Source organism: Syngnathus typhle, linkage group LG18, assembly GCF_033458585.1.
Source record: "Syngnathus typhle isolate RoL2023-S1 ecotype Sweden linkage group LG18, RoL_Styp_1.0, whole genome shotgun sequence".
In the NCBI taxonomy this organism is placed as follows: domain Eukaryota; kingdom Metazoa; phylum Chordata; class Actinopteri; order Syngnathiformes; family Syngnathidae; genus Syngnathus; species Syngnathus typhle.
In genome coordinates this window covers 3,188,858-3,202,511 of record NC_083755.1, presented here as the reverse complement: position 1 = coordinate 3,202,511, position 13,654 = coordinate 3,188,858, and the positions used below count along the sequence as shown (strand labels likewise).

General features: G+C 50.9%; 2 protein-coding genes across 3 annotated transcripts; both read left to right on the top strand.

The window, feature by feature from the left end:
* Positions 1–1,427: 1,427 nt before the first annotated feature.
* LOC133143154 (fibrinogen C domain-containing protein 1-like) lies at positions 1,428–5,494 on the top strand. Its single transcript, XM_061264946.1, has 7 exons — positions 1,428–1,450; positions 2,398–2,986; positions 3,141–3,243; positions 3,336–3,466; positions 3,621–3,717; positions 3,806–3,985; positions 4,061–5,494. The coding sequence occupies exons 1-7, from the start codon at positions 1,428–1,430 to the stop codon at positions 4,309–4,311; spliced, it is 1,374 nt and encodes a 457-aa protein (XP_061120930.1). The 3' UTR covers positions 4,312–5,494.
* A 1,662-nt stretch (positions 5,495–7,156) lies between these two features.
* On the top strand, positions 7,157–13,642 carry LOC133142886 (brain-specific angiogenesis inhibitor 1-associated protein 2-like). Of its 2 annotated transcripts, XM_061264503.1 has the most exons (12): positions 7,157–7,641; positions 9,164–9,239; positions 10,978–11,039; positions 11,119–11,190; positions 11,252–11,392; positions 11,692–11,781; positions 11,873–12,023; positions 12,108–12,321; positions 12,398–12,472; positions 12,574–12,703; positions 13,119–13,168; positions 13,250–13,642. In XM_061264503.1, the coding sequence occupies exons 1-12, from the start codon at positions 7,567–7,569 to the stop codon at positions 13,281–13,283; spliced, it is 1,170 nt and encodes a 389-aa protein (XP_061120487.1). In that variant the 5' UTR covers positions 7,157–7,566; the 3' UTR covers positions 13,284–13,642. The 2 variants fall into 2 exon arrangements, with proteins under 2 accessions (XP_061120487.1, XP_061120488.1); XM_061264504.1 differs by lacking the exon at positions 9,164–9,239.
* The last annotated feature ends 12 nt before the right edge of the window (positions 13,643–13,654 follow it).

The following is a 13,654-nucleotide window of genomic DNA, read 5'->3' as shown; positions in this document are numbered from 1 at the left end:
AAGAAATTGACAATCAAGCAGACTTTGACAATACTGTCAATAGGTCTTCAGGCGTCTTTTACTAGGACCACTTGTTTTGGAAGAGACAGAGTAAGGCTGCAAATTGACTAAATTAATTCACACCTTTGTCCGTCCCTCATCTGGACCCTAGGACCGTTCCGGGACCACTGACGACGGCGTGTCCGAAGGAGCATCTGAGTCTGTGGTCGTCGCCCGCTCAGAGACGTGAGTCAGCTTATCTGTCCATCACTCTGCTCCAGTCCTTTCTTTTTTTTTTTTTGGCATGCAATTCGATGTCCGTACGGCGACCTTGAGTGCTTTGAAAGGCGCCTTATCAATTAAATGTAGTGTTATGATTGATTACTCGACGACAAAGTCTGCCGTTTGGAGTTGCGTCCTTTTTGTCTGAAGTAGCGCCGGGCTCGCGACGTTACATGGCTTTGAGAGCTCTTGTCTTTTTTGGGTTTCAGTTCGTTGGCTTTGCAGTTTCAACGTCCCTCTGATCGGAGACAAGACACCACACCATGGTGGCGTTTGGTATTGCTCCTCTTTATTCTTTCTTGCGCACTCGTATACACATGCGCTCTTTGCTTTTGGTCACACGCACGCACGCACGCACGCATTCACAGCGTCAAACGTGGGAAGATAGATAAATAAAGAACATTCAATCAACCAAGCAAGCAAGCAACCAATCTAAGAAATCTTGTCAATGACAACTTGAACTTGCTCGGGGGCGCATTTTGTGTTGTCTACCTTGTGCCCGTTGCTTTTCTGTCGGGCTTTTGCGCTCTCTCGCGATAATGTACCGACCGAGCCCAGACAGAGGTGTCGTCCCGTCCCGTCTCGTTGGCGCAAACAAGGTCAAAAGCAACATCAAGTGCAAAGAAAACTTCACGTCACTTGGCTAAACACAAAATACGCCATTAGACGCACGCAGCACAGCTGGGGACAGTCGTACGGAGTAAGCAGGAATAGAAGGAGAGCGCCAAATGTCAAATGACAAGTGGTTCGAGATGAACCAAAGCACCCAGAAGCTGATCGGCGAACCACCGAAGCGCAAGGTACGCATGGACGCGCACGTGCACGCGCTTGACGAATGGCTTGGTCGAGTTGCAAGTCGTTTGCTCCGTCGGGGGAGAGACAGAGAGAGAGAGAGAGAGTGAGAGAGTGAGAGAGACGCTGCCGCCTGAGACGTCGTTTGCGCTCCGTTTGTTCAGATACGCTGGGGCTCCATTCTGGCGGTGGTCCCGACGCTCCTCTTGGTCGTGCTTGTCATCCAAAACATCGTCTTCTTCCACTTGAACAGGTACGCGCGCACGCAATGAACGCGCACTTGACCACCACAAGTTACAATACCCCCCCCCCCCCCCCCCCCCCACCACCACCACCACCACACACACCTGATGGCAGCTTCATGTATACCCTTTATGTCAGGGGTCACCAAACTACGGCCCGCGGGCCGAATACGGCCCACGGGACCGTTTAATCCGGCCCGCCAACCCTGAACAAATTGTATTATTAAACTCTTTTTTTTGGGTCATTTTGCCTGCAATGACTGCGTTTCCCCAGTAGATGGGGAAGCGCTCGCCTGCGCATTTACTACCGGAAGCCGTGTCAGAAAGCTCGGTGCACACTCACAAGTGCGTGCGTGTACGGACATGGCGCACTCGCGCTCTATTTGTATCAGTCCCGAATTTAGAGCGTGGGCTGTGACGACAGCATTCTTGTAATTCGCGCGCTGAGCTTTCAGATGCAGTTTCAGCCACATGAACGTCAACATCTACCCGTCACAGATCGAGGTAAACGGACCAACACCTCGGATCTCGCCTAAGAATTGCCACAACAAATTTTACTCCAGACTATGACGCACTATCAAACTTTAACAAAAAAGACAGCGGTGTCTACAAGCCTACTGGAACCTACAAAAGGATTATAAGGAAGGAACACAAGAACTTTAAGAGACTGCTCATATGTGTCAGAGAGGTTCTGTTCTGACAACTGAGCTGAACTTTTATCTGTTAAGATTGTGCATGGCACAACAGAAAGTTAATGTTCCATGGTTTTTTTTCTATGAAGAACCCAGAGATAGTTATTTTGTTATTTTTTTAGTGGTTTTTTTCTGTGAAGAACTCAGAGAGGGTTATTTAGTTATTATTTATTTCATTAATAGTGTTATTGTTTCCTGACTTTTTTTCTGTAAAGAACCTGGAAAGGGTTATTAAATAACCGTTATTTGGTTATGTGTGGCTTTCTGGAAAACAATCAATTTTTTAAGCTCCCCTACGATCGTCACACTTTTTCTGTTACAAACTGACACCGGCCCCCCATCAGAGAAGGGAAAGGTTATGTGGCCCTCACAGGAAAAAGTTTGGGGACCCCTGCTTTATGTGTTCCAAGGCCTCAGGACATCGTCAAAGAGTTGGGCGCGCTGGTAGGGACTTTGCCCAACAGCATCCCGGACCACAACTGCACCGACTTAGCCTGCCACTGGGCGGCGCTGCAGACCGCATTGGCAGAGCTGAAAGCGAGTCACACGGCAATTTCCAGCGACCTGGAGAAGAGTCAGACGGCATTGACAGAGCTGAAGGCAGGTCAGGCGGCATTGGCAGAGCTGAAGGCAGGTCAGGAGGCAGGTCAGACGGCATTGGCAGAGCTGAAGGGAGGTCAGGCGGCATTGGCAGAGCTGAAGGCAGGTCAGGAGGCAGGCCAGAACGCATTGGCAGAGCTGAAGGCAGGTCAGACGGCATTGGCAGAGCTGAAGGGGAGTCACACCGCGATTCGCAGCGACCTGGAGAAGAGTCAGACCGCATTCGCAAGGCTGAAGGCAGGTCAGGAGGCAAGTCAGACGGCATTGGCAGAGCTGAAGGCAAGTCACAACGCGAGTCAGAGCCTGCTGGCCAAAGTCTGGGAGGAGATTAGCAGCGACAAAGGGCTTCTGAGTCAGAGACTGAAAGACCTGAAGACGGACTACCAGAGCATATCTCAGGTGATGTGGACATTTCAGGACTAACCCTCCCTCCCTCTTCTTACACACAAACTACTATCTCCTTTGATTAAGAACAAAAGTATCATTGAAAGATGCAAACAAAGTGTCCCAGTTGGAGATCTCATTTCAGTTCTTTCAAATGCTTGGTGCGTAGGAGCTGTCACAAGAGCACAAGGAGTTACACGACTTCGGTTTGGCTTTGTCCAGCCTGCAGCAGAAGGTGGTGGATCAGCCCACACTTAACAGGGAACTCAAAGGTAGCTAGCGAGCGAGCGTGTCCAGTTTGTTAAAAGCGGGCATCTATTTTGCACTCTCACAAATTCTTTTTTTTTTTTTTTTTGGGCTTCAGCTATCATGGCCAGAGACTGCAGTCAGGTCATGGCGGCGGGAAAGTCCCAAGATGGAATCCATACCTTCTTTATTGGGTCCGACAGCTTCGAGGCTTACTGCGACATGAGCGTGGACGGGGGAGGCTGGACCGTAAGTGCATTAACCCCCCCCCAAAGAAAACATCCCAAAGTGCCCCTCGTGAAGCCTTCTCCAATAAAGTTGGCACTTTTCTTCAATGCTGAACGTCCAGTTGGCCAGTCATGCTCGTTTGATCCGCTGATGGTGTGCGCGTGTGCGTTTGCAGGTGATCCAGAGGAGAAAGGACGGCTCCGTCGACTTCTTTCGGGGTTGGAACGACTATCGCAAGGGCTTTGGAGACCTCGCCGGAGAGCACTGGCTCGGTCTGAAACCAAGACATCCTTCTTGTCAAGCCTTTGTGGTTTGCGTGACGTGACGTGACGTGACGCCGCCGCCTTTGCGTGTTTGCAGGCCTGCAAAACATCCACGCTCTGACGGCCTCGGGCGGTTACCAGTTGCGGATCGACTTCACCATATCCAACGGCAACACTTACTACGCTCTCTACGACGACTTCTCGGTGGGCCGGAACTCGCTGGACCCCGACAAGGACGGCTACCCGCTGCTTGTGAGCGGCTATTCTGGAACCGCAGGTAGCGACTCCCGCCTTACACTCGAGAGTCTGCGCCGCCTGCGTGTGCTCAAAAGCAAGTTTGTGTGCTTTGCAGGCGATAAATTCACCTACCATTCTGGGATGAAGTTCACCACCAAAGACCGCCACCAAGACAAGTCTACTGTCAATTGCGCCAATAGCTGGAAGGGCGCTTGGTGGTACAATTATTGTCGCATGTCCAACCTGAACGGGCTGTACAAGGCAACCGGCACCTGCGACGGTAGCAGTGCACAGTGGGATTATTTGGGCTCATTAAGTTTTCCCTGCCTGAGATTTGTGGAGATGAAGATCCGGCCCAGAAAGTGAGCGGTCGGCCGGCGGAGCCTGGGAATGGCATCCCCGTGGGATCACGTGGGTGCTGCCCAACGTCACCCATTTGCGCAGCGCTCGTCAAGTAAGATGGCAGTGCGCAAATGTGTGTCGGGTTTGGCCCGGGCAAATTGGCTCAAGTGCAGTTCTGAATCTCACCAGGAGCTTGACAACGAGAGAGACCTGACAAACGCTTAGTTGGAAGTTAGTTCCTCAAAATGAAAGGGCAGTTTGGCGCTGTTGCAGTTCCAAATTTCACCAGCAGACGGTGCCAAATTTAGACTGACTTGACATGGTAAATCCATCGTTAGATTAGTCGAAATTATTGACTCTGGAAACACGACCTGTTTTGAATGACACGCACACGCACACGCACACACACAATCACTCACTCACTCACTTTTGGCTCATTTTAGGATGTTTTGCTTTGCTATCATAAATCCCTTCCATCTGTTAACATAAGGAGTGCCCGTAAGCATAGGTTAGCTACGATTGATTATGTGTTAAGTTAGTGAGTGTTCGATGGAGTTGTGTTTTACAATGACATCGATTCAAGTAAGGGTACATTTGACATTTTCTTGCTTTGCCATGAAATAACTAACAGCTGAAGCATTTCAATGGCATCTGTTAAAGTAACGGTACCCACCCATAACCATTGTTTAGTTAGGTTGCGTTGATTATTGAGTTAGGTTTCATTTTCTTCCTTTTTGCGTCATTTCAGTTGAATATTTTCAAACATGGTTTATTGTTGTTGATGTCACAAGGTTGGTTGGATGGATGGATCATCAACATGTATTCAATATGGATGTTTTATTCGTACATGAATGTATTCTCACGTGAGTAAGGACTGTTAAAGTAATCATCGTTTAGTTATGTTGTGTGAAATATTTCATTAAAAGTGTTTTAGGAGTTAAGTTGCATTTTCTTTTCTTTTTTGGAACCAAAATTTGGATTTTGGGAACGAGGCCAACTGATGCCTCCACCCATTCCAGCAATTTATACCCTCAGTCTCCTTTTTGTCCCCTCCCTTTACGAAGGTTGAGTTTTACAATCCAAAGAGGTTTGCGACGGCATCATTCTCGCTTGAATGAGAAATGGCGAGTGGAATTGTCGTCGTTTGTACAAACAATTGAGATGTGTGACTTTTTTCCCTTATTCATTAAACTTTCTCTTGATAATCCTTTGATTTGATTGATTTTTTTTTTCACGTATATTTTACGATGTGGAGCGTGGTTCTTCTATATTCAATAATGAAAGCTTAAAATTTCCTTTCACAGTCATATTTTGAGCCGTTCAGTTCTTAGTGAAGACAGATATACAATCGGAATGAGACCTGGCCGGAAGTAGTTACCTTAAACTCAGCTAGTGCGCTAGTGTCAATGAACTCAACCCCGCGGCGGTTTCAATAACACTTCCATGTTCCAGTGCTGTGCTGAAACAGTCAGCCCCACAGCATATTCTCAAAAGAATACAGGACTTGCAGTCCCGACAAAAGCAACACTACGACCAGCGTGCAAAGCTACTGCCAGTGTTGACCCCAGGAGACACGGTACACATGCAGACGCAACGCGGCTGGGAGCCAGTGGTTGTCATCAGACAGCAAGATGAACCACGTTCCTACACTGTACAGACACCGGCAGGGAGGACACACAGGAGGACCAGGCGACATCTGAGAAAGATACACCCAAGCCTGTTCAGAGACTCTCACCCTGATGAACATTTGGACTCTGAGTTTCAACATAACTCAGACTACTGCAACAGTGGACTCACTACCACTGGAACCGGTACCACGCAACCCTTGTCCTGTGTCTGTGGACAGCACGCCCACATGCTATACCAGGAGTGGCGGAGCAGTTAGGCGCCCTGCCAGCTACACTGGTTGACATAAAGTGATGTTGTTACTCACTTAGTGTTAAAAAAAAAAAGATGGAGAAAATAAAGGGTGGATGTTTTGTGTTTGTTGTTATAGGTTCGAAGAGAAAGAAAAAAAGAAAGGTCAACATGATTCACCAAACAATAAGCTTAACAGAAAAGATTGTTGAAAGCCATTTGGTTTATTGAAACATGATTTGCTCATAATTGAAATATGCATGTCGAAATTTTGATCAATGTTGATACCAAAGAGTTAACGTAACTGATAGATAAGCTACTTCTCAGTTGGAAAAGAGGGATGTGGTAGATTGGATCGAGCACTCAGTGCTCGACTGTGTTTGTCTGTCAGTATTGGAGATTCAGTGATTGTGTGGTGAGGTCTGTGTGTAGTTGTGACGGAGCACCCAGTAAAGATCGGCTCGTACTGCATTCTTGCCTCCGTGTGTTATTGTTAAAGCAATAAGCAACCCACTATAAGTGACAACACTACAATCGTTTATCAGAGCATAAAGCCACAACAACTCCACGAACCTTCAAACGAGCGAGGGTGTTTGCAATATTAAATCCAAATAATAAATTACAAATATCGCAACTACGACAAGAGAAAAGGCAAGAACAATGATCAAAATAAAATTTTGTAGCAAATTGGGAACGCAAAAAGCGGTTCCGAACGCCCTGAGGCGACATATCTGCGAGTAAGGCAACTAACCGCCTGCCATAGCCGCCGACGCCAATGAATCACGCGCGTGGACGTGGAGTAGCGTGGCCGTGGGCGTGCGCACCATCACGTCCTTCAGGTGACCTCAGCTTTTTTTTCTTTGGTGTCTTTTTACCGCCTTTGTTTGAGCTGCTGGCTTGTGACGTCTGCGCCATGTCCAGCCAATCACACAAGTTTGCTTGCTTCAGCGCTGATTTGTGCGACGTCGTGCGTTCGCGTGTCTTTTTGTGTGTTGCAGAAAAGGTGTGAAGACGCGACATCACAATGCGCTTGGCGGGGGAGGTCGTGTGCGCGTGCGCCCGTTGCCTGAATGGGTGCTCCGTCCATCTGATCGACGCAGTGCAGTGGGCGTGGCCAGAGGCGCAGCGTTGACTGACGCCCTTAAGGGAAAAAGAACGAAAAAGAATGCCCTGTAGTGACTCGCGACTTCCCCGCCGGAACTAGATCAATTCCACTACTCAAAATCCGAACATACGTCGGAGCGTCAGAGTTGTTAGCTTGGAGCCGTTGGAGTGGATCGGCGTCGGCTCCTACGTCATCAGCGTCCCCCTCTTACAGGATCCGCGAAGGCGGCGCCGTCCGCCTCTGCAAGCGCCGCCCGCGTGCACGCACGCGTGGGTTCGCAGGTACGCTGTCGTGGAAACTTTGCTATAAAAGAGCACATGCAGTCATACGTCTCGCCAGCAAACATGTCCAGAACCGACGAAGTCCACCGGATCACCGAGAACGTCTACAAGGTAACCCGCGCGTGCACCCACGGACACACAAGCACACACCGACGTAATTTATGATGGATGATCGATTAATCAACTCTATTTTATTTTACACTTTTTGGGGGTGGTTTTCACATCGCGAGCACATTTATCGTATCGGTAATAGCATACTTTGCAGACTGTGTCTGTCTATCTCTAACCTCGAGCTCTTTGCTCATTTTATATTTGTGTGTTTGTCCGTTCCATGAACGCAACGGTGGCTCTCCTTGCCCACACGTCGGGGCACCTTTGGGCTTGTTGTGCATGCGAGGGTGCACACATTAGTTTTGGGGTCCACCAAAGGAAAGAACATCCGTGTGCAATACCCGCATAGTGGATTTTTTTTTTTCATTTGTAAAAGAAAATCTCCAGTGTGATTAGATTTTGAGGCTCCAGCCCCAAGACCATTTGCCAAGTGACGCGCTGCATGCGCGCCATCCCGCGCATTTACTCATGCCGTGTGTGTTTGTGTCTGTGTCTGTGTAGGCTTACCCACTGAGTCGTGATGATGATGATGATGATGATGATGATGATGATGATGATGATGATGATGATGATGATGATGATGATGATGATGATGATGATGATGATGATGATGATGATGATGATGATGATGATGATGATGATGATGATGATGATGATGGGAGTTGCGTGCGTTGGACGAGGTTATGTTGTTATTGTTGGGACAGAAAGACAGACCAACACCATCTGCGTTTCCTTGCAGTGCCACTCGGAATCCCAGCATGCCACCCCTCCACACACACTGACAAGTGCACTTTGGTGTTGGCTGTGATAAAATGATCCCCCCCAATTGCCCCACGAACCCCTCCCAGCCTCTCATCGCATCCACACCCCCACCAGTTTACGATGGCACCACTTGGCTGTGCAGCAATTTGCAGCCCGACATGATGCCAACCTGCTGCTCTTTATGTAAGCGCTGACTCACCGCACACACACACACACACACACACACACACATGAGCCCCATGCACCCCCTCTCCTTACATAAGAAAAGATTCCGCCACACATACGTTTGCCCTACTTTTGTTCTGCTTCCGTGTCACCAGAATGTTTGCGGTTCTTTTCAGTCTGGGAATTCTCAAAACTCCCTTTCAGGACATTTTCACATGTATTTGGAGGAACAATGCAGTGCATTTTCTGCCCCCCGCCCCTTCCCATTTGGCTGATTTAAGATGCAAACGCAGCAACACCAAGCTTATCCAAGTCCGTCTCGTGCTGCTATCGGCTGCTTTGCAAGTCACCCGACCTGTGATGTCACACTGCGCTCAACTGGACCTCAAACAAGCGCCTAAAACTAATTAGCAGGTGCAGCGGGTGATTGCTCAAGGTCGAACATTTGTGCAACTCTTCTTACTGTGTGTGTGTGTGTGTGTGCATGGCCCATTAAAGCGCCGCTTGCGTGTCGCCATGATGAGATTTTTGTTGCCAGTCGCGCTCACTCACTCAGCGACTAACGCCACGCCACGCGTGTTGTTGCCCGCTGCAGTCCATCATGGAGCAGTTCAACCCGTGCCTGAAGAACTTTGTGGCCATGGGCAAAAGCTACGAGAAAGCACTGACCAGTGAGTATGCTGCTCTCTGTCCCTCCTTTTGTGTGTCTGTGTTGGAATGTCGTACACCTTTGCGTTTGTCTTTCCATCCATCCGTCGTCCTCCTTTCACCTCATGCTTGGTCTGCTTCCTTCGGAGTCGGTTGGGACCCCAAAGCTTCATGACCAGGGGAGACTTTTTCGCTCTTTTGAAGCATGCAAACTCAAACCATAAGATACGCGTCACAACGTTATCAAGAAGTCGGTAGGAGACATTCAGGAAATGTTGCCGGGGCGGGCGGCAAGTAGGCCAGACGGCGTCATGAGGCTTGTGAAATGGGAGCAGGGCAGCGTCGAATGGAGGACGGAGTAGTAACTCGTCGACTAGTCCTCCAAAAGATGCAAAGGGCGTACTCATGCAATCGATGCTTCCATAGCATTTATGACTTGGACATGAGACGTTGGTGGCTAACGGAACCTCGCGTGCAGTTTTTTAGGGCGAGTAGCCAAGCGGTCGCCGGAGATGACGGCTGTGGACTTTTTCCATATTTGCAGGTGTCACGTCCGCGGCAAAAGGCTACTTCCACGCTCTGATGCAGATGGGTGAGGTGGCCGGCGACAGCCGAGGCGCCAAGGAGCTCGGTGAGTCCTCGCGCCGGCCGGCCGGCGGGCTGCGGCGAGGCGCCTCAGTCGGGGTTTGCCTCCGCACGACTTGAGAGTGCAGCGTCGGGTCACAGCGCTCACCGGCGCCTCTACAGTGGCTTGTCGTCGACCCGTGGTTTCATTGTTGGACCTCCACTTATGGAATGTCTGACAATGGTGGTCAATCTTCTTCCTCCGTCTGTATGGCAGCGAGCGTAGCGCCCCTTAGTTGCCAAAGAGGCACATCGCAATTCAATTGCAGCGTGCTGGATTCGCTACAATATAACTCCGTGCCTTTAGCTTGTCATTTTTGAGAACATTTATGGTTTTTGAGAGGGGGGGGCAGAGTGGATGCCATTTCCAAGGGGGGGGGGAAGCCATCACATTATGTTGGCGAGGCGCGTTGTCACAGCTGATGACGAATGAGCGACGCCGCCTCCTCATGCTCGTCATCTCGGGCGCGTTGGCCCCCGCTCGCTCTCTCTCTCCGCCGACAAGAGATGTCGGCTGCTAAAAATAGACGAGCGGAGCTCCTCTGGAAGACGCTGCTGCCGTATGGCTTCCGCCGGGGCAACCAAATATGGTTGTGAGGCGAGGCCAGAGGCTCCCGCTGCACTTCCGCTTGCAAAAGACGAACAAAAGGGCCGCTGCTAGCCATCCGCCCACAAAGGTTGCCACGTTCTTTTCAGTGAATGCGAGTCAAACCAATGTCAATCGTGTGCGCGTGCGAAAAGTGTTTGAGAGGTCACGAGGTCACGTTGAAAGTCATTGTCGCCGGACACGCAACCGTGACGCGCTCAAGTCGCACCAAGACATAAAAATAAGTCGACAATGTCGGCTGGACTTTCCCGTTGGCGTCGTCCCGATGTTTCCTAACAAGTGGCGCAAAAAGTCCTTTTCTAAAATCCTTTTTTTGTTTTTGTGTTTTCAACGTGGCGCACATTCAGAAGACACAGCATGTAGGTAACGCATGCACGCACGCCCGTGTCATGCCGCACTATGTGCTTCATGTGGCTTCTTGTCATCTTCATCATCATTCATCCGGCTCCTCGTGCTCATCCTGCTTCATGGTGGTGGTGCTTGTGGTGGCCCCAAACTTGGTCTAATGGCGCTTGTGTGCTCTGCTGCAGGGGAGGTCCTCTTGCAGATGGCCGAAGTGCACCGGCGGATTCAGATCCAGCTGGAGGAGATGGTGAGAGCGCCACTCGGGTCGCGTGTGCCTAAGGTTCCCATCCCAAACTCGGCTTGACCTTTTCTTTGTTACTTTGCAGCTCAAGTCGTTTCACAACGAGCTGCTGACCGAGCTGGAGAAGAAAGTGCAGATGGACGCTCGCTACCTCAACGTAAGCAAGCGCTCGTCCCCTTTGCACGTCTGCCGGCCGCTGACCGGTGCTGCCCCCGCAGGCGGCGCTCAAGAAGTACCAGACGGAGCACAGGAGCAAAGGGGAGAGTTTGGAAAAGTGCCAGAACGAACTCAAGAAGCTGCGGCGCAAAAGTCAGAGTGGAAAGACGCTCGCCAAGCATGGCGGCGACAAGGATGCGCAGGTTGGTGGCGCAAAACACGCGTTCATGTGCTTACACGCTTTGCGCTATGTCAAGATTGCCGACCCATCCGGTCGAGTGGGCTCCACTTTCATTTCAAATTGCCAAGCACGCTGACCCACTTATGTGTGTGTGGGCAGGAGACTGTGATGGAAACAAGAAGCACATAAAGCAATGATGTAACACTCGAGAGTTCCCTGACTGCGTTGTCATAGCGACCAGTCTGACAGGAAACCCTCCACCATTGAGTGAGCATCTTGGGCCTTTTTACAGCCACTTTTGCTTTGTTGTCCTGCCGGCAGATGAGCGGCGCCATGCTGGAGGCGGGCGCCAAAACATTGGTCGGACCTCCACAACTGGCGGCGCTCCGAAGCGGCAGCAGCGGCCCACAGGTGGCGCTGGATTCACTCACTACAGATTCACTTCTTGTGGTGTAAATTTGCAAGGAGGAATGTTGAAGGTGTTTGTCACATGTCGTCGCAGAGGTTGATGGAAGGCGGCGCCGAACACTACCAGCAGTGGTCCGAGTCCCAAGTCGCAGCGGGGGCGGCGGCCCCGCCCCGTGGCAAGACGTCCTACTCCAACACGCTGCCCATACGCAAGGCAGCGCCCGCCGGTAGCAAGACCTCGCTGGGTAAGGCGACATGTGCTTCCTGTCACACACCTGCCCATCAAGGTCACGTGACACAAGAAAAGAAGATTTGTTCTTGTCCGCCAGCGGAGCCTCGCACACTGCCGCGCTCCAGCTCGATGGCGGCGGGCCTGGAGAAGAAGGAGCGAGGCGGGCAGACGGCGCGGGTGCGGGCACTCTTCTCGCACGCGGCCGGCGACAACGGCACGCTGCTCAGCTTCCAGCAAGGCGACGCCGTCACGCTGCTGGTGCCCGAGGCCCGTGACGGCTGGCACTACGGCGAGAACGAGAAGACGCGCATGTGAGTGCCGGGCCACCGCTGGCGCTCTGGAGTCCTTGCCGCCACCGCGTTGACATTTTGCTCTCGCGACCCTCAGGCGGGGATGGTTTCCCTTCTCGTACACGCGTGTCATCTCAGAGGACGACGGCGATGACCGACTGCCTTTTCACAGGCAAGTTCCTCCGCCTGGCTGGCTTCACGTCTTCAAGTGTCATGTGACGTCTCCTCCGACTTGCTCACGTGATGGTGCTGAAACACGTGTGGTATGCACAGCTTCCATCCTGGGCGGAGCTGCAGCACGGGAAACCTTCTGGACAGAGACACCGGCGCCGTCGTCACCTTTGCCGACCACCACGTCCGCCCGTCGGCCAGACGGCCGCGCCCCTACGGCCTCACCGTGCAGGTGCAAAACACACACTCAACCGAATAAAAAGTCATGTCGTCAGGACAGTCAAATGTGATCCCTGATGATGATGTCACCTTTCATAAGGGTCAAAAGTAGGCCTGCTGCAGAGTTGCATAAATGCTTGTGGAAGATTTTGTGTGTGTGTGTGGGGGGGGGGGGGTGCTTGTTAGGTGCGTAGGAGACCGCAGTGACACACGTCAGCCTCAGCAAGTGACTGACAAAGACACTTATGCAAGGAAGCACCAACGTTTCCGTTTCAGCCGTTTTTGACACTTGCGTTTATTAGCTGCCCTCTAGCGGCGAGCGGCGCCATTGCAGTCTGACCCTCTTCTCAATGATGGATGGATGGATTTCTTGATTGATGCGCTCTGTCCTCACGTCTCGTTCCTCCCTTGTTTGTTTTTACTGGCAGGCGGAGCCAGCGGCGGAGCAGTACGATCTGGCATTCCGTTTCGCCGGCAGGTGAGCAACTGCTGCAGCCTGCCGACAAATTTTGATTCACCAAATTACATTTGACTTTTCTGATTTCTTGTGTGTGTCCAGTGCTTCGGAAGTCAAACTCATTTCCACAGTGTGAGAACGGACAGATAAAGCAAGCGAGCGAGCCGCTGACTGACAAGAGGAACATGCCCAGTGTGCATCTCTGCACACGTATGTGGAGAATTGAAATGTTTGTCCTCTCCGGGCACTTTAGGAACGGTGTGCCGGACGACTTTCTCACTTTGATGTTGTCTGCTGACATTCTTCTCCACTTTGCCATCCCGTCCACTTAGCAACGTGTGTGGCCTCCATGACTATTTCCATGATTTCGTCGAGTATATTTCTTGACATGTTGCCGTATAGCTGCAATATTATTGATGTATTTATTTTGCTATGAAAGGCGAACGGTGCCTCCTTTTAAGAGGAAATGCATGCTTTGAAGGCAAAAATTGTGCAACGCTGACTTCA